The following is a 21589-nucleotide window of genomic DNA, read 5'->3' as shown; positions in this document are numbered from 1 at the left end:
CATCTTGGGGCACGTGCACAGAGGGTGGGAAGAAGCACTGCTCAGCCACATGCTTCTGTCTGCTAATTCTAGCAATTGGTTGGGTCTGAACACTCGAAAACTGACTGATCAAAACTTTTAACATCCACAGGACATGTAAGAAGCTTTGTAAAAACTCAGGTACCTTTTAAGGATATAAATTATGTAGAATGTGTTTTGGTCTTTTTATTTTTTTATTTTTTTTTATGTTGTAGCTATATATTTTTTTATTTATATAGACTGCCCCGGCCATATTGTAAACACGCACACTACTTGTATTATCTGTTCTGACAGAGAAACAGCATGTGTGCGCTTTAAGAAATAAAAGTGGGAGTCAGTTGACAAGAAAATGTCATAGATTACTAGTCTCCAACAAGTGACTGAATATAACCCTCTCCCCCAGCAAAAGAATAATACGGTCATTATAGGAGTAGTCCAGTTTAAAAACTTATCTCCTGCCCATCAGGCTCTCCTGATGAATGAAGCTGTGTCGACCGTGGCATGAAGCGGTGGCAGACATGCTCCCCTACATGCATCTCTATGGTAGAGCCAAAGATACAAGAGCGCTTTATCTCCGCATTTCCTATAGAGATGCATGGAGGGGGTTGTATCGGTCACGGCTTCGTGCCTTGGACGACACAGCTTAATTCATGGGGAGAGGCAGGGCAGGAGATCAAGTGGACATCCCAGTGGTCGGATCCCCAGCAATCCTTTATATCCCCTATCCACAGGATAGGGGATACGTTTTTCTAAACTGAATAACTAAAATAATAAGTAAAATCCCTCAATAAAAATTTAAATTTCCCATTTTTTAGTTGTAAGCTCCAAAAATAAACATAATTGGTAATGTTGTATACAGAGATGTTCAAACTATTAAAATATGTTATTGACCCGCACAGTATACCCTGGAATCAAAACAAAATAACAGAATGGCAGATCACAACACAGAAAACAAAACCTCACACAGCTCCGTAGATGTCAAAATAAAAAAATGACAGGGGATTGAATATGGCAATGCAAAGCGTTTTTGATTTAGAATTTTTTTTTAAAAGGGTTTTAATTTTTTAATAAAAGTAATAAAACAAATGAAAACCATATAAATTGGGTATGATTGTTATTTTACTGACAGAAGAAAGACAAAATCAGTTTTACTGCACAGGTGTGAAGACCGCCATTATGATTATTATTATTTATTATTATATTTTTTGCATTACATTTTATGATTAATAGAAGGATCCCTGGCTGCTGAAGGCAGCCGGGACCTGCCGTGCATGACGCAAGCACCACCCCGGTTAAATACAATCGCACCAGGACGTACATTTACGTCCTGTACATGACCGCAAGCACCAGGGTGGTGCTCGCATCATGCACGGTAATTCCTGGCTGCCTTCAGCAGCCAGGGACCCACCGATAAAGGCAGACATGAGTGATCTCGCTTATCTCCGCCATTAACCTCTCAGATGCAGTGATCAATACAGATCACCGCATCTGCGGCAGTGCGGTCCGAAAAATGGATGATCGGATCACCCGCAGTGCTGACACGGGTATCCGATCATCCATAATGGCGGACGGAGGTCCCCTCACCTGCCTCCGTCTGTCACCAGGGGTCTTCTGCTCTGGTATGAAATTGAGCAGACCAGAGCAGAAGATCACCGATAATACTGATCAGTGCTATGCTCTATGCATAGAACTGAACAGTATTAGCAATCAAGTGACTGCTATAAATAGTCCCCTATGGGGACATAAAAAGTGTTTAAAAAAAATAAAAAGTAAAAAAATTTGAACCCCCCCCCCCCCCAAAAGTGTAAAAAAAATTCATAAACCTATTTGGAATCGCCGCGTGCACAAATGTCTGAACTATCAAAATATAATGTTAATGATACCATACGGTGAACGACGTAAACATGAAAAAAAAAAGGTCCAAAATTGCTGCTTTTTTTTGTCATATTCCAAATGTATTGAAAAATGTAATAAAAATGGCAATTGTGGTATAAAAAAAATGTACAGATCACGGTGCAAAAAATGAGCTCTCATACCGCTGCTTATACGGAAAAATGAAAACGTTTTAGGTGGTCGAAATAGAGGGATTTTAAATGTACTAATTTTGTTAAAAAGTTTGAGATTTTTTTTAAAGCGCTACAATAATAGAAAAGTATGTAATCATGGGTATCATTTTAATCGTATTGACCCACATAATAAAGAAAACATGTCATTTTACCGTAAATTGCACAGCGTGGAAATTAAACCTTCCATAATTTGCAAAACTGTGGGTTTCTTTTCAATTTCTCCACACAAATAGTATTTTTTTGGTTGCGCCATACATTTTATGGTAAAATGAGTGATGTCAATACAAAGGACAACTGGTCGTGCAAAAACCAAGCCCTCATACTAGTCTGTGGATAAAAATATTAGAGAATTATGGTTTTTAGAAGGCAAGGAGGAAAAAGGCCCAAATGGTCCTGTTTGGTCACTAAATTTAAAAAGTGGAATATGTCTACTTTAGGGTATGTTCACACAGCAGAATTTTTGTGCCCGAATTCCGCATAAAAATTCAGCAGTAAATTCCACAGAAATGAATTGCTCATTCCCTTCAATGGCTATGTTTACATGGTGGACCACAGACAGCTGAGCGTCGGCATGTTCTCCGCTGTCTGAGGTCCACTGTTTATACAGTACACTATTCTCATAGAAGGCAAAGCATTTCAGAGGGGATCCGCAAAAACATTGAACAAATTCAATGTTTTTGCAGACGGTGGAATCAGGATTTTGCTACGGAAATTCTACCGTGTGAACAGAGCAGCAGAATCCCATTGAAATTAATGGGACTCTGCTGCTGCGGATTGTCCGAGTGGAATACTTATGCGGAATTCCGCATGGACATTCTGCTATGCCTTAGAATCACACCTGCAGAAATTAGGTTTGTACTTGGATATTGAAAGTTGCATTACCATGTATGTAGGAGTGCAAAACGATACTTTGAAGGACAAAAAGCAGAATCTTTATCTTCTAGAGGGGGCCATGTAAGGCTACATTCACACTACCGTTGCGCCCCGTAAATAACGGGCCGTCATTTTGACGGGGCACAAAGGGCAATAACTGGTCCCGATGGACCCCATTATAGTCAATGGGGTCTATCGGGCGCCGCTGTTTTCAGAGAGAATAAGGGAGAAAAAGATGGTGCAAGCACTATTTTTCTCCCATTATTCTCCCCGGCAGTCCTGACGGCCGTCACACTACTGGGTCATAACGGTTGTGTGAAAGGGGCTTTTTACAGTAGATAGCACCAGCACCAGTTGAAACAGCTTTTAGCCTTTAGCTATAAATTAATTTTCCTCCCTTTTTCAGAAAATTTCATTTTTGTCACCCTTTGTGATACACTGATAAAGAAATGTTAACGTCTTCTATGTGTAACCATTATGGCCGACATTTATCATTGTCTTTAGACAGTTTTTTGTGTCTAGAAAAGGCGCAAAAAAGGAGAAAGCAGGGTTTTTGCACCTTCTTTTTCACCTTTTGGTTTCCACATTTCTGCTGATTTTGAGTTGCAATCCACTGATTTTGGCAATACACGTGATATAGAAGGATTTTATCAACTGCGCCTTTTTGTGAAAAGGCACAAAGGAGGCGCAAAGCCACTGAAAAGTCTCTAAAACTACACCAGCCCAGACTTAGCTTAGCTTTTTGGTGTATGTGAAGAGAGAAATTTCAGAAAATGTGACCTGCATAAAAGTTATGAAATGCTCTGTGACCATTTAATAAATCTGGTGCTTCTACACATTACCAGCACACAAAAAAGTGTAAAAAATGCTTCACTTACACCTACAATGATAAATGCCATCCATTAGCTTTACTTACTTTCATTGAAAACTCTGGACAATATGTATTTACTGGAATTAACCTTATAAAAGAAATGAAAGGTTGCAAAGAAGAAGTGCCTCAGTTTTGTGTAAATATCTTGATGATAATATAATGGGGTGAACTGTTATCTGTCTCTCGTCTCATGTCTGGAGGAGAATCTGTTTTCCATGCATTGTACACTGGATCTGCACGCACTGTTGAAGGTTTAAAACATAAAATAGTCAAGATAATAAAATTTGTTCTGTCACTGTTTCTGGACTTAATCAATCTAGGTAATATGACTGGAAAGGTAATATGACTAGACCTTGTTCACATTTCAAATGTGTCAAAACTGGAAAGGCATCTTGAACTGAACTTGGTAGTATCTGTAAAAATGTTTTCAATGCAATGGCATTTCTTTTTGGACAGTAGTGTAGGTCAAACCTGCATATATATATATATATATATATATATATATATATATATATATATATATATAAAATGATTAGTGAAGTCAAATATTTTCATATACATTATTCATGTTTATGGTATATCAGTGTTAAAGAGTTAAACACAATTGAATAGAATTACTAATACAAAGAATAAAGAATTCTGACAGGTAGTGCAGGTGACACTGAAGACAACAGTACTCACTTTGTCCCATTCCGTGCAGGGGATCTCCGGTAATCTCCTCCGTTAGCTTCAGCTCCGGCCCGGCTTGGGGCACGGGCGGAGCTTAATGATGTCACCGCTGCTGTTCTCTAGCAGCGGGACCCAGCAGAGAGCCGCAGCGGCTTGGGGCGTGGGCGAAGCTTAGTGATGTCACCTCTGCTGGGTCCCGCTGCTAGAGAATAGCAGTGTTGACATCACTAAGCTCCCCCTGTGCCCCAAGACAGGCCAGAGCTGAAGCTAACTGAGGAGATTACCAGAGATCCCCTGCACGGAACGGGACAAGTTGTCATCAGTGTCACCTCCACTACCTGTCACCAGTGTCACCTGCCAAAGGTTAGTGCAGGTGACACTGGTGACAGATTTCCTTTAATAAAGGTAGAAAGCATCTGCCTTCTTGAGTATAGCGCTACAAGATAGCAGAGCTGTATTTTGGGATATTGGTATTAAATTAATACCCCAAATACAAGTATGCCAATCTTGTAGCTCTATACTCAAGTAGACAGATGCTGTTATCTCTTAAAAACCTGCCTCTGAGTACTATGAGTGAAGGGCATGAATACTTACTGAAATGTAATACTTCAGTTTTTTTTTTTTTCATAGATTTGGACAAATTACTATAGCAAACCAGACTTTGCTGTCAATATGGGGTGTTTTGTATAGGTTGATGAAGAAAAATGATCAATTTCATAATAAGGCTCTAGCATTACAATATCTGGAAATGGTGACGAGGGCTAAATATTTTTTAGCAAAGTAAAGCAGGAAACCATGATCCAAAGGTTCAGCTCTTTAGTGATCGATATCCACAAAACAAAATGTAGAAGGTTTATGTGTGGGGAATGCTGGAGCAGAAGCTCCATTTGCAGCGGCGTACCACCAGGGTAATGGCGTCTAGATTCGTGTCAGATGTCACTTCTTCTGGCCAGTAATTACCTTTCAGATCAGTGAATGCAGCGTAGTTTTCTTCTTTACTTTTTTATTTTATTTTGAGGACATGTTCTACACACGTTAGCACTCGACAGGTTCATCATACTATTGACTTTGCCCTATTGCCATATATTGCTACAATTGTGTATGGCGTGGCAGTGCCTGATCGCTGTTGCTCTATTGAATCGGCATGCTAAATATTTTTTAATGCACTGTATGGAATAGGTGACATGTCAGCATTTCTACTCCACAATCTAGGTCTGGAATGCTTTTGGAGACTCAAGGAAAAACCGTCCGTTACATGATACAAGAATTGCTACAATTGTCTTCCACTTTATTGTAAGCTATACCTCACTCAGGTTATTTTTTAGGATCGATGGGGGAGATTTATCAATATGTGCCTGTGTGCAGCCACTTCACAGCCTTTTTTGCTGTATGTTTTGGCTTCTGTACTCCAAATGTATCAAAACGGCGCAAGATTTTGATAATTTTTGAACAAATGATAAATAACCTCAGAACTTGCTGTAGTATGTCATTGTTCTAAGGCAGAGGTAGAATGAATTCGCGTTTTTTTTTTAACATTTGTGCAATATTTTTGCGCCTTTTTAAAAAAGACACAGTTAATAAATCTTGTCCCTTGCAAAGTCAAGAATGAAGCAGTGCATTTCACTCACTTTTGCCAAAGTTGTATATTTTGAAATTGCGCAAAATTTTTGTGCAAAAACTAACTTATCAAAAATTTTTGCTCCAAATTTCAGCCAATAAAATGTCAGGAAGTCAATGATAAATCTTCCCCTGTGGTGGGAGATTTTTGCGCAATTTAAAATAGACACTTTCTGTAAAACTGTGAAATGCAGTGAATCATTATTGACATTGCAGTGGAAGAGATTTACCAAGTACGTCTTCTTAAAAAGGTGCAAAAAAGTGCGCAGACGTAAAAAAAAACGCAAATTAATACCATGTCTGCCTTGCCTTTAGAAAAGTGGCATCCTACAGCAAATTCTGAGGTGATTTTTCATTTGTGCAAAATTTATCAAAGTCTGTGCACCATTTTAATACATTTGGTGCAAGTAAGCCAAAAACACAGGCAGGAGGAATGACTGCACAAATAATAAAATCTGCCTATATATATCTCCCTAAATACGCAATTTTGGACTTTGGAATTTTTTTTACGTGTACGCCATTGGCCGTGCAGTTTAATTAACATAGTTTTATAGTTCGGACACTTACCCATGCAGCAATACCACATATGTTTATTTATATTTTTGTTTACATATTTTTTTTCCTAAATGGGAAAAGGGGGGGTGATTCAATTTTTATTATTGAAGTGGTTAAATCACATTTATTAACTTTTATTTTTTTACACTTTTCTTTTCTTTCTTTTTTTTTTTTAAGTCCCCATAGGGGACTATTACATGCAATACTTAGATTGCATACGCTGAACAATGCTACGCCATAGCATAGCATTGATCAGTGTTATCCATGCTCAATTGCTCAAGCCTGGATCTCAGGCCTGGAGCAATGGAGTGAAGATCGGACAGCGGGAAGGAAGGTAAGCACCCTCCCGCTGTCCTTTCAGCTGTTCAGGAAGCCGCGATTTTATGGCACGACAGGAGACTTCCATTATGCTTATCTTCTTTACTGTCAGAATTAGCAGCAGGTACAATAAAGCTTTTTTAAAGAAATAAAAAACAGGTAATATGCAAAACAGGTATACCATAACAACCAATCAGTGATAGGCATAGGTAATATAAGGTGGAGACAGTTAACATACATCCCTCTTCTTTGCTGCTCTGCATCAAGATAAGTTATATATATTTTTCTCTGACTAATATATATACTATATACTATGTCATAACGCTATATATATTTTCCTCTGATAGTTATCTGCCATATACTTTGTGTGCCTCATTACTTCCTTACATTCATTACTCGTTGTTCCTAACTTTCATTTCTGTCACAGCTCGTTACTCTCCTCCATTCGCGTCTGCTATACATTCCTGTACTCTCGCGATAATACGCGCCCGGCTGGCGATCAGCCGTGCGGCACGAAGTTTGCTCATAAATCACCTCACACATAGGAATCCTGTCAGTGCGGGATTCCTGTCAGAGCGGACGCTTCAGACGGAGACCACAGCGAGCACAAAACAACAATTCTATATATCTACAGTTGTTTGCTCACAAGGTGAAGTACCTCCATTTGTTATCCTACAGCACCATCTTATGGTCTGTAGTGGTAATATATATCTTTTTCTAACAAAAACTTTTTTTTTTTTTTTTCTCCCCTACAGCTTAATACCTATTTCCCCTTCCATTATATCTAATTACATATTAGTCACCTTATTCTATATATTGCTCTGCATATATATATATTTAATTTGAGCAAAATGGCTAATGAGGACAGAATTACCCCTACTGAGCCACAACATTTTGATTATGTGGAAGATTCAGTTTTACAAAATTTGGTAGACCAGTCGGTTAATAAATCCATTCACTCTGCTGTACGTTAAGCAATGTCCTCTTTTCCTGAATTAATTGCAAATTCAGTAGCCTCAGCTATTAAGCAGGTCACTGTTGATACCTCAAAACAAATTCCCTCTACACCCTCCGACCAATATTGGTGCCCAGAGGAGTCTGTTTCCAAACTTCAGGTTGGCTGGAAGAAATCAGGGAAAGCCTCCCAAAAAAGGCGCCATCTTACCGGTCCTTCATATACCACAAAGAAAAATAAAAAATCTAAGGACCAGGACACTAATGATGCTTCTGTGAAAAGCAAACATACAGATGCCTCTCAGGTGCATCCCATCCCCTCTACCCGTGAGGAGACAAAACATAAACGGGCTCATAAAGTCTCGCATAGATCAAAGCCAGACTCATATAATGAACATCCCAGCCATTCCTCCTCAGATCATTCAGAATCAGATGCATCAGATAACGATTCTGACTATATAGACATCTCTGAGGAAGAAATTATTACCGATCCTGAGGATCAGAGAACCATGATTCTAGATAGTGCAGGAAACCCATTTTTTGATCCGATAGATATTCAACACCCCAGATCGGGGGAATGGGTTCCTCACCCTAAAAACAAAAAATTTTTAAGTCTCTGGTTACAAAAGCCATTAGACAAATCTACTAGAAGTAAATTAAAGGCTGAATGCCCCAGGCCCACTTTGCCTCATAAATTAACAGACACACCTGAGGTTGACCCCTCTATAGTAAAGTTTCTAAACAAATCGGGAAAGAACCCGAAAAAAGGAGTGGATAGATCTTTCAAGACTATCCAGGACAGATTCCTTGATTTATTGGGTCCTCTTACAAAAATTTTGGACCTGTCTGAGGAAGCTTTAGCTTCAGATGTCCCCATGAATTTATTGACCCTACGGGGTTGGGCCCAGAGGGCCATCTGTATATATGGAGGTATTAATTCTACCATTAGTACAGAAAGAAAGAGATCTATTTTATTAAAATTAGATCCACAACTTATTCACTTAGCTAATACTGAACCGGACTCTCCCACTGAAGGACTCCTTTTTGGAGACTCCTTCATTAAAGAAATTAACAAATACGTTAATCTTTTTTCATCCCTCGACAAGGCGCAATCCTCGTTGAGGAAAGTGTTCCAACCTCGGGTTTTTGCCAGGGCTGGGAAGAGAAGGGGCAGACTTCTCAGCCGAACATCCCAAGAGGGACATTATTCCCGTGCCCCACCCACCCATGTGGACAGATTCCCAAACCCCTCCATTCCCTTCCAACCATCCCCTTTCTTCCCTTCAAGAGCAAGACCATGGAGAGCGAGAGGACACCGGGGTTATCCAAGGTCAAGACCTCCAACAGGTAAGCCCACATCTTCCCCATTCTTCCCTCTTAAAGTTAGGAGGAAGGATTTCTCATTTTTTCCCCGTTTGGGCTATGATTACCGCAGATGCCTGGGTTTTAAACACAGTATTGGGATTTCAAATAGATTTCATTCACCCACCAATACAACAACAACTACCCCATCCAATAATGTTTTCGAAACCAGATCAAAATCTCATAGACAAAGAAGTCAAAGACTTATTGTCCAAAGGAGCAATAATACAAGTTCCTCCGAGCGCTCCAGGGTATGTGAGCAATTTATTTCTGGTCAAAAAGAAAGACGGAGGCTTTCGCCCAGTCATAAACCTGAAAACATTGAACAATTTTGTCTACTACCGCCATTTCAAAATGGAAGGTATTCATCTCCTAAGAGATCTACTTTTACACAACGACTGGTTGGCCAAGATAGATCTCAAGGATGCTTACCTCACGGTACCCATGCATCCAGAATCTCAGCCTTACCTCCAATTCATTTGGAAGGATCAGAAATGGCAGTTCATCAGCCTCCCTTTCGGCCTTTCTTCAGCACCCTGGTGCTTTACAAAACTGCTGAAACCAGTAATTGCGATCTTGAGGGAGAGAGGTGTCCGGTTAATCATTTATCTGGACGATATCCTTATAATGGCCCAAACTCTGCCACTAATACATTTACACATTCAATGGACACTCACTCTGCTTTCCAATCTGGGTTTCATCATCAACTCAGAAAAATCCATTCTATCCCCCTCTCAGGAAATAGAATTCCTAGGATTCCTAATAAACTCCCAGGATGCAATTTTAAGCCTTCCTTCCAGAAGGCTGAAAACAATTCGCAGGGAGATTCAGATTGTCTTGAACAAACAGTTGATATCCCTCCGAGCGATTGCTCGAATTGTGGGTCTTCTATCTTCCTCTATACAAGCAATATTCCCAGCCCCTCTTCACTACAGGGCTTTACAACGTCTGAAAATCCAACATCTGAAAGACGGATTAGGATATTCAGACGAGGTTACTTTAACCCCAGACACCAAGGAAGAACTCCTATGGTGGTTAAACCACATTCAATGCTGGAACGGGAAGACCATCTTCAACTCTATCCCGGATCTAATCATCGATTCCGATGCCAGCCGCATGGGCTGGGGAGCGAGACGCGGTGTTTCCTCTACAGGAGGCAAATGGTCCGCGGAGGAATCTCTCCTCCATATAAATTGTTTAGAACTCCTAGCTGGATTTTTTGCCATCAAGAGTTTTGTAGGTCACAGATCCCATTGTTGTATTCTCTTAAGAATGGACAACATCTCGGCGGTTCAATACATCAACCGTCTAGGTGGGACAAGATCAGAATCTTTGGCCAATATTGCCAAAGAATTTTGGCATTTTTGTCTATCCAAGAATATAGTAGTGAAAGCAGAATATCTGCCCGGTCTCTCCAACACAGTTGCGGATTGGTACTCTCGCTACTTAACAGATTCCAGCGATTGGAAACTAGATTCCAATCTTTTTCAACTTCTCAATATTCTTTGGGGTCCAATACATTTGGACCTGTTCGCATCCAGATTGAATCGTCAGACCACGCGGTTTTTCAGTTGGCGTCCAGATCCAGAAGCAGAGGGCATAGATGCCCTTCTTCAAATATGGCCTCTGGAAACCCTATATGCTTTCCCACCATTCAATCTAATTCCAAGAGTGTTACAACTAGTACGATCCCAGAAATCAACACTGATACTCATTACCCCGTGGTGGACCACCCAGTCCTGGTTTCCCCAAATTTTGGGAATGATTATAGATTATCCCAGAATCCTTCCATCTCACCCAATGATCCTACAAGATCCATCGGGGAATCCTCATCCCCTTGTCTCATCGGGACTGTTGACGCTAATAGCCTGGTTCATTTCGGGTTGTCAGACCAGAATTCTAAATTTTCAACATCAACTAGAAGTATCCTCGGAGACGCGTGGGCTCCAGGTACCCGATCTGCTTACAGATCAGCCTGGAAAGTTTGGTCTGATTGGTGCTCTCAATGGGATCTGGATCCCGTTCATGCACCTATAACTCAAGTTCTAAATTTCCTATCCTTTTCATTCGATTAAGGGAAAGCTTATCGTACGATTAATGTTTATCGTTCGGCGATTTCTTTCTATCACGCTCCCATTCACTCTGTTTCCATTGGGAAACACCCGCTAATTTGCAAACTATTAAAGGGAATAAAATTTAGACGACCTCCTATTCCTAAATATCATTCCACTTGGGATGTTTCAAAAATCCTTAATCTTATTGAATCTTGGGGCGACAATGATTCTCTTTCTTTAAAATTTTTATCTTTTAAACTTACTACTCTTCTATGCCTTATTTCAATTAAAAGGGTATCTGATGTCCGAGCCCTTGATATCTCTCATAAACAATTCTCTCCTAACGGAATATCTTTTTATATTTCCAGAAGAACCAAAACCAATCTTCAATCTGTTTTTTACCCGACCTTTCCTCTTAATCCTAACCTATGCGTCGTTCGTTGCATCAAATCTTATGAAAGTAGGACTGATGCCTTAAGAAATTCTAATTCAAATCAATTACTCATTTCTTTTCAAAAACCTTTTCGCCCTGTTACTTCTCCCACTTTAGCCAGATGGATAAAACAAACAATGGCTTTAGCAGGAATTGACATATCCAAATTTGGAGCTCACTCAACTAGAGGAGCTATGTCCACTAAATTACACCAATCTGGAGGATCTTTATCTGATATCCTAAAAGCTGCGGATTGGTCTTCCGAATCTACTTTTAAGACTTTTTATTTCAGACCTGAACCTCATGTCTCTATGTCTATCCTTTAATCTTAATTTTCATAATCTTATTTTTTATACCAGATTATTCTCTATGTACATATATAATGCATAATATGTTATAAGCTTTAAACTAGCATAATGGAAGTCTCCTGTCGTGCCATAAAATTGGAGATTTTCCTAGTCTAGATGACGGAAAATATGGATTTTATTAACGACAGGAGACGAACATTATCCCTCCCTATTATCCCTACCCGATATTATCCGAATGTATTTTTTCTTTTCTTTCAGTTTAAACCTCCTATTCAAAAGGAACTTCGGCTAGAAAGAATTATTTCTTCTCGAGTTCAGGAATTCGGATCCTTCTGGAATCTCCTCCAGTTCAAGTTCACCTCCCATAAGAAGAGTTGTATTGTTCCCATATTACTGATGAACTCTTATTCTCTTAGTTAATATAACTTTTTTGAAATTGTTGCCAAAAAATGTTTTCCTTTTAGGTATACCTTCTAATTGTATGGTAACTTTTTTCTTGATTTTATTTCTTGTTATTATACTTTTACATCAAAGAAGAGGATGTATGTTAACTGTCTCCACCTTATATTACCTATGCCTATCACTGATTGGTTGTTATGGTATACCTGTTTTGCATATTACCTGTTTTTTATTTCTTTAAAAAAGCTTTATTGTACCTGCTGCTAATTCTGACAGTAAAGAAGATAAGCATAATGTTCGTCTCCTGTCGTTAATAAAATCCATATTTTCCGTCATCTAGACTAGGAAAATCTCCAATTTCCACGCAGCAGTCTCGAACAGCTCTCCGCTGAGGTAACCGGCAGTGTTATCTCCCAGTTTATACGCCGCAATCAACTTTGATCGCGGCATCTTAAGGGTTAATACCAGACATCAGCCCGATCCGGCCTTGTTAATGTCATTGCGCTGTGCAAGGAAATAGTGCAATGCAGTGATCATGTGATCTTGTGACCTCGTTATGTATCCGCAGATAGGAATAAGGAAAAACAAATGTTAACATCTTAATTGTGAATCCTAGACAGAAAAGCAATACTGTAGAAATCTAATACTTCAATAATAATTTATACAAATGGAGACATGTCAAGCCTATCATTTAACCCTAGTGGGCCCTGTGCGTCTAATTGCAGTATTCAGCAGGCCTCAGCTTGTAATAATAGTCGACTCCTAGCCATCCTCTTTGGCCCTTTGTCAATCAATTCTAATCCTCCAAATTTCAGGTCAGTATAATTACTTTTATGTACTTCTTGCATGTGTTGGACAATGATCTGAAGTTTGCAGAATGCCTTCCCACCCTACTAATCCTAGTTGGTATCTACTCCCTAAGGTTCATAAATCCCATACCCCCCCCCGGTCGGCAGATCGTCGCTGGGGTGGGTTCGGTGACGGAACATCTGTCAAAATATATTGACTGGGCTCTGAGACCTCTGCTGGACAAAATGCCCTCGTATCTCAAGGATACAAGAGACATTTTGAAGTTTGTATATGACTTCCAGTGGCAAGATTCATACTCCCTAGCTTCTATAGATGTGGAGGCTTTGTGCAACCGCATCCCTCATGATGCCGGAGTACAGGCTGTCCGCACTATTCTAAATCAGACTGAGAAATTCCCAGCATATGTTGATTTTATCTGTGATGTTTCAAGATTTATCCTAACTTATACTACCTTCGAATTTTGCAATCAATGGTTTAGTAATGGTAGCAATATAATGGTACAGCCATGGGGAGTCCCACCTCATGCTTTTATGCAAATCTTTTTTTGTCAGTGTTCGAGCAGGAATATATTTACAGCACGAAGAATCCATTTGTGGGACACATAAAAGCATAATTGAGGTACATGGACGATGTGCTGGTAGTTTAGGAAGGATCAAGAGATAGATTTGAAAAGTTTGTATCTTTTTTGAATATTGAGAACCAAATGAATATGGCCTTTACTGTAGAAGGGAACCGATTGAAAAAGCAGCGATTCAGGAAGAAGGTAGCTAAGAATACATAATTGCACTATAACAGCTCACACCCTGCACACGTGAAAAATGGGATCCCATACAGCAAATTCTTGAGATTAAAGAGGAATAACCGTGAACAAAGGGACTCCGAGGCACGAGCAAGTGATCTGACAGCTAGATTTTAAAAAAAGGCATTACCCCGAGAGAGTGATTAACCGAGCATATATGAATGCCAATGCAAAAGATCGAGGGAGTCTGATTTTCAGCACAAAATCCACCTCCCCAGAGAAGGAAAGAATAAGTAAGAGATTTACTTTTACCTTTAAAAATAGTCAGTTGAATGCTACTATTAGAGCTGCTATTACTAGCAATTGGCATTTATTAATGTCCGATCCTTATATAGTGGAGACTGCCTGTAATAGACCCATTGTCATGTTTGGAAAGAACACCACCATTAGTGATTAGTGACAATTGGTTGACCAGCAACTTTCCCAAAGGGAACAAAAGGTGTGGACATTGTGCCCAGTGTAAATATAATATATATATATATATATATATATATATATATATATATATATATACGAATAATGGTACCTTGGGAGGTCATGAATACATTGTAAAGGAACTTATCACATGTTCACAGAGTTCATTTGTAGTATATTTTATGATGTGTAGTTGTTCCAAATTCTATATTGGAAAGACCGAGAGACAATTGAGAATAAGAGTAAGGGAGCATCTGTATTCCATTAGAAGAGGAGGAGGCTCGCCCAGGTTTGTCCAACATATGCAAAAAGTACATAAAATTAATTATACTGACCTGAAGTTTGGAGGATTAGAATTGATTAACAAAGGGCCAAAGAGGATGGATAGGAGTCGACTATTATTACAAGCTGAGGACCGCTGCATACTGCGATTAGACACACAGGGCCCTCTAGGGTTAAATGATAGGCTTGACATGCCTCCATTTGTATAAATTATTATTGAAGTACTAGGTTTCTACATTTTACAGTATTTCTTTTCTGTCTAGGATTCACAATTAAGATGTTAAGATTTGTTTTTCCTTATTCTTATCTGCGGATACCTCTCAAGATCACATGATCACTGCATAGCACTATTTCCTTGCACAGCGCGATGATGTTAACGAGGCCTGAAGAAGCGCATCACTGTGCACGAAACCGCCGGCAGTCGTCTCTGAGCGCCCTACACCAGCCTTGTCAGCCCACCCGGTGGAAAGCTCGTGGGAGGAGCCATGTGACCCGAGGAGCCATGTGACCCGAGTGCAGGATGTCTGTCCATTTCTATTTTTGCATTTATTGAATATATACTTTTACATTATCCTATCACCATTGCTGGTCGTTAGCCCTATCACCCTCAGTGTTGATCCGTGATTCATTATTGAGAGCTGTGGTACGGAGCGGTATCGGTGCCGCTTGGTTTTCTCTTCTATTGCCTACAGAGTTTACAATGGGTTCACTTTGGCCACCAGTGGTATATGTTAGCAACCCAAAAAAAGCTATGCTGATGTAGAGCATGGGCCCATTCAGTTTAACGGCTCAAAAGTATGTAACTAGTGACTACATTCAGGACCTTCCCTGCATGAAACAATGGTGGAATTTATCAAAGGATTTATTTGCTTTTTTGGGTTAAAAAGGTGGGTTCATTTGTTGCAGGATTTGTCAAAATGTCAAATGTGTGACTTTTCCTGCAACTTTTGGTTTACACAAGAAATCAAGGTATGTTGTAATACACAGATTTGTAGTAACTTTAATGCAGTGGTAATGGATTGATCATGAGCAATTTGTCGCAGAATTTGTCACAATGCTCTCAATTTGTCCCAAATTTACACAGGCCCAGAACTGTCTTACAAAGCTGGCTGTGGACAGCATTTGTAAAAAGTTGCAAATTTTGATGCAAAAGGGTTAAAAAGTTGCAGAGGGGGCACCATACAAAGTGGAGTACTAAAGTAAAAAATGTGAACCAGTGTGGTAAAGTTTACTTGGAGTCCGTAGTAAAGTGTGAGCGCATGCGCAGTTTACTACAGACTCATAAGCGTAGTTTTCTAAAGTAGTCAGAAGTCCCTAGTAAACTGCGAGCACATTTGCAGTTTACAACAAACTTTGCTAGCATAATGAGTGTAGCGGAGGAAGTCAGAGATACTTGCAGTGAAATGTAAGCTGAAGGGAGGGAGACTCGCAGTGAAATGTAAGTTATTACACTAGCAAAGTCTGTAGTAAACTGCGCATGCACTTGAAGTTTACAGCTGACTATGCTAGCAAACTATGCTCATGACACTGCGTACACTAACCCTACGCTAACTGCAGAGTCCGTAGTAAACTGCGCATGTGCTCGCGCTTTATTATATTTACTCCCAGTAAACCTTACCACACCAGCACCATATTTATCACATGCCCTTCACCATTTAATAAATTTGGTGCATATACACATTTTCCTACACACAAATTAAAGGTGTAAAAAAAACATTCCCCTACACCACCCTTGATAAATTCCCCTCAAAATGCACTGAAAATTGCCCATACATAGTCACTGAATATGCCATCTACCAGTATGCCTATATGACAGGTGGCTAATACAGTCTTAGGGTAGGGTATTTCATGCTGCACAATATCAGCTGCACAGCGGGAAATACGCTGCGTATTCTTATAAGAGCAGACACTGTGTGCGCAGTAAGGTTTGGAGGTGGGCAGGGGTGGACTGACAACACTCAGGGCCCCCAGACCAAATAAAGCAAGGGCCCCCAGTCGGCCCCTGGCCACACCTCTGCCCCACCCCTATTCGGACATCAGCCTGATTGGTGATGTCTGGCATTAGCCGAGGGAGTGGAAGTGGGAGCAGGCACTGTGCATACATGTATGCCTTATGTCTTTAGGGCTCATTTACACGGACGGATCCACAGTGTATTTTACGGTACGGATCCGCCGACAATGGACCCTTTTAAAAATCGCGGTAAAACCGCGCCATTTTTGCCGAGATTTTTCCCAAAAATTGTTCTGGTAATGTGACCTGTTGGCGACCTGTGGACACTGGAGGAGGGAAAGTGACCCCACTGGGCTGCTATTATACACATCACCCTGTGTGTCTGCGCTTAGAAGATTATGCAGCATCTTTCCCACAACATGAAATACACTGCATGGACACTACGTGGGACCCTACCCTCAGACAGTAAAAAAAACTTTACTAGACAATATAAAAATACATCAAATTTATCACAGTGGCTAAAGCTATTTCATAAATTTGGTGGATCTATAGATTGCTTAGTTACAAATTCTGCTGCAATTTTGGCTCACAGTGTAATATTTTAAGCTAATCTAGTAGTTTAGTTCTGACACAGTATGTAATCACGGAAGTAATGTTAAACTGTTGACAAAAGGAAAGATTGTTGACAAAAGGAAAAATTAGATTTATTTTGCATTAAGACTATAGCATGAATTGCAGCGTTTAACAACACGAGTATAACATGCCCAGATACTGAATTAAGTCTGAAGTTGTTATGTTGAGAAGGACACTGCTTCTGCCAAAAGCCTCACCAATTGTTCATACACTTGGCTGCACAGTCGGCAAAGAGAATAACACATCGAATTTCCAGGTTTTTTCTTTTTAGGTCTACAAAATACAATATTACAATATAGCATTAATGCCATTTGCATTGTACCTTGTTGACTTAGCCTTACTTCTGCTCGGGTAAGAGATAAGATTTTAATTACAAAGTATAAATAAGCACAACATTTATAGTTCGAAAAATTTATTTCCCTGTTTGGTGCCCCATAACAAAAAAAGTAAAAATGTCATCACTAAGTTGTTTCCAATCCCAATAGCTCAGGGTATCAATAAAGTAATGTGATCATTCAGAATGCTTAAGATATAAGACCTTATCTAACTTAGGCTGCTTTCACACTACAAAATCCTCCGTTTTTAAACATCCGTAGGAAGATCCGTGTGAAAATCAGCTGAAAACGGTAGGAACAAAATCCTATACGTCCGTTAGAAAATCCCATTATAGTCTATGGGATTTTCTAATATCCGTATGAATCCATTATAGTCCGTTATTGATTTCTTTCGTAACTATCTTCCGTAACAAACTAACGTCTGTTATCTATGACGGATTCATACAGATATTAGAAAATCCCATAGACTATAATGGGATTTTCTAACGGACGTATAGGATTTTGTTACTGCCGTTTTCAGCTGATTTTCACACGGATCTTCCTAGGGATGTTTAAAAACAGAGAATTTTGTAGTGTGAAAGAAGCCTTAGCAGTTGTTATTGCAGCCACCAAGTGGGCCCCCAAAATTCAGATTCTTGTTCTGTGCAAAAGTGTGTTTTGCAAATGCTATGGAAATATAATTCCTTAGCTGAAGTGCTGACTAGAAAACTTTGCATATTGGACCAATCTGTTGGGGTAACAGCACACACAAGTCTATTAGGGCATCCAATAGGATCACTAATTTAAATGGGAACTAAAAAGATCACTAGGGATCCCTATACCATCCAAAACATATTCCTGTCCAGCTGCAGAGTCAGCTAAGGTAAAGCACAGGCTAGGGCAATGTCCAGGAACTGAGGGCAGGACTAGCACTCCTCTGTGCTCACTCCTGCCTGAAAACAGAGAGGAGGGAGTTACAGAGCAGTCTGCAGTGACTGGATGAAGAGACTAAGCACAGCACAGTAGACTTAGAAAGGAGGTGAATGGTGGGCTCAGTGCTTGTCTTGGAAACGCCCCTTTTCTTGAAGTGGATGTCAGAATGTGTGAGCAGCAGAACAGAGGGATTTCTGAGCCGAATACAGATGCTAAACACATAAAAAATACAGTGGGGGTCAAAAGTTTGGGCACCCCAGGTAAAAATTTGTATTAATGTGCATAAAGAAGCCAAGGAAAAATGGAAAATTCTCCAAAAGGCATCAAATTACAGATTAGACATTCTTATAATATGTCAACAAAAGTTAGATTTAATTTCCATCATTTACACTTTCAAAATAACAGAAAACAAAAAAATGGCATCTGCAAAAGTTTGGGCACCCTGCAGAATTTATAGCATGCACTGCCCCCTTTGCAAAGCTGAGACCTGCCAGTGTCATGGATTGTTCTCAATCATCATCTGGGAAGACCAGTTGATGTCAATCTCAAAGGTTTTAAATGCCCAGACTCATCTGACCTTGCCCCAACAATCAGCACCATGGGTTCTTCTAAGCAGTAGTCTAGAAATCCAGAATTTAATGAAAAGAACCTCTGTCCAACTGTTAAGCATGGGGGTGGATCAATCATGCTTTGGGGTTGTTTTGCAGCCAGTGGCACAGGGAACATCTCACGAGTAGAAGGAAAAATGGATTTAATAACATTTCAGCAAATTTTGGATGCTAACTTGATGCCATCTGTGAAAAAGCTGAAGTTAAAGAGAGGATGGCTTCTACAAATGGATAATGATCCTAAACACACTTCGAAATCCACGGGGGATTACATCAAGAGGCGTAAACTGAAGGTTTTGCCATGGCCTTCACAATCTCCTGACCTCAACATAATGGAAAATCTATGGATAGACCTTAAAAGAGCAGTGTGTGACAGACAACCCAGAAATCTCAAAGAACTGGAAGACTTTTGTAAGGAAGAATGGGCAAAGATACCTCAAACAAGAATTGAAAGACTCTTGGCTTGCTACAAAAAGCATTTACAAGCTGTGATACTTGCCAAAGGGGGCAGTACAAGATATTAACTCTGCAGGGTGCCCTTTTTTTTGTTTTCTGCTATTTTGAAAGTGTAAATGATGGAAATAAAATCTAACTTTTGTTGACATATTATAAGAATGTCTGATCTGTAATTTGATGCCTTTTGGAGATTTTTCCATCTTTCCTTGGCTTCTTTATGCACATTAATACAAATTTTTACCTGGGGTGCCCAAACTTTTGATCCCCACTGTACATATGGAGATCCTGCATGACCTAGTAACATACATAAGCAATATTTTTTTCTGTGGGACAACAGGTATGCATGAAGGTTAGGGTCACATGTGCCATATCCTGCTGTGTATATTCTGCAGCTGATTTTGCTACCCATTGACTTCAATGGGTAGGATAATACCAAGCAAAATACAACACGTGTGGCCCTGCCCTTAAGGGTTTTGCCTCTGAGACAGTCATATGCATAACCCTAGCCAACCAGCATCTTGCTCTGTACTGACAAGGAGCAAGAACACTGAAAAAGCTGTCTACAGATGGTTATATCATCCTTCTGGAAGAATCTCTCGTTTGGATAATTAGAGATAGTTGTCTTTCTTCTTATGAGAGCTACTGTAATTTGCATAGCCATTACAGTGAAACATAAGCACTACCAGTCTGACAGTATTCTGCATACCTTTAATAATGTAAAAGACATTAGATAAATCTCACAAACATAAATAACATATATGATATACCTTGAAAGTGACAGCTGTGTCTTGTGATGTTGTTTTTTGTGCATTTATCCATCCCAGGCCAACACAAATTAATGACACAGTCTATAGTAGGCAAAAATAAACAATACGTATTCATAATTTTAGTAATATGAGGAACATTATATTACAGAGACCTTTAACTGCTACCTAGACGTAAAACATTGCTCTCCCTCCACTAGTTTGCTTACTCATTTAAACTTCTGAATGCTCATTTGGGAGGCATTTTCTTCACCTAGCGGGGTTCTAATTAATGTTAATTATATATTGGTTGCAAAGGCAAAAATGATTTACTGCCGTTCAGACTGCATACACATATAATAATGCCAGATTCACACAGAGCAGTTTTTGATACTTTTCCTGTATGTAAGAAAAACATATATTTTCCCCTTCTTAGTATCCACTTTTGCATTAGAAAATGGACCTAAAACTTTGTGTAAACCTTGCTTAAATGCTTCTGAACGCAGGCTTATTGCAACTCTGTTTTATATAGAGCTGTAATAGGCCTCATATTCAGTGCAGAACTGGCGAGCCATTCCAGCTGCAGTGTTGAACGATTTTTACCCATGGAGATTCTCCGAATTATCCTGTCCTCTCTTGCATTTGTCATGAATGAGTATGTGATGTTGTAAAGATGTAATATTCTAGAAATGAGCCCTCTACTGTACCTCCATTTGCCTCTGATCCATTCTGTATTAATACATCCAAAAAAAGATCATGGCATGGACCATCAGATGGAGTGCAGAGAAGTAGTGTTTCTAGGTGAGAATCAATAGTGTAGCTATAGCGGTTACAGCCTCTCACACTATGCTACTTGTATTCTTATAGGGGATTCAATATTATTTATATGACTAATTTCGGTGTAAAAAAAAGTAAATTGACAACTTTTGGCCAATTTACTTTGCCCTTACCGTTTTGAAGTGGTGGGGCTATGCGAAAAAGGGGGCAGGGCCTCTAATGCCTGGCAGATTTACTATATTTTACATCTGTAACTGGCATGAACTATAGTGAAATTCTACACTAGCTTGCAGCTAGCATAGATTTCTACATGCAAGGCTTGGGCAGCGGCTGAAGTGCCAGATTCATTAAAGCGATATTGTCATAATTTTG

At 39.6% G+C, this 21589-nt stretch overlaps 1 protein-coding gene across 1 annotated transcript in view; it reads right to left on the bottom strand.

Annotated features, from left to right (window-relative positions):
- Positions 1 to 17424: 17424 nt before the first annotated feature.
- INIP (INTS3 and NABP interacting protein) overlaps positions 17425 to 21589 on the bottom strand; it is a 51673-nt gene continuing 47508 nt past the window's right edge. The window contains exons 6-7 of the mRNA XM_056518426.1: positions 20465 to 20545; positions 17425 to 17659 (exon numbers count right to left, since the gene is read on the bottom strand). Of these exons, the coding sequence (XP_056374401.1) occupies positions 17654 to 17659; positions 20465 to 20545 (87 nt within the window). The 3' untranslated portion in view covers positions 17425 to 17653. The remainder of the gene's footprint in view (positions 17660 to 20464; positions 20546 to 21589) is intronic.

This window comes from Hyla sarda, chromosome 1 (genome assembly GCF_029499605.1).
Source record: "Hyla sarda isolate aHylSar1 chromosome 1, aHylSar1.hap1, whole genome shotgun sequence".
In the NCBI taxonomy this organism is placed as follows: domain Eukaryota; kingdom Metazoa; phylum Chordata; class Amphibia; order Anura; family Hylidae; genus Hyla; species Hyla sarda.
This window is presented reverse-complemented; position numbering and strand designations above follow the sequence as displayed.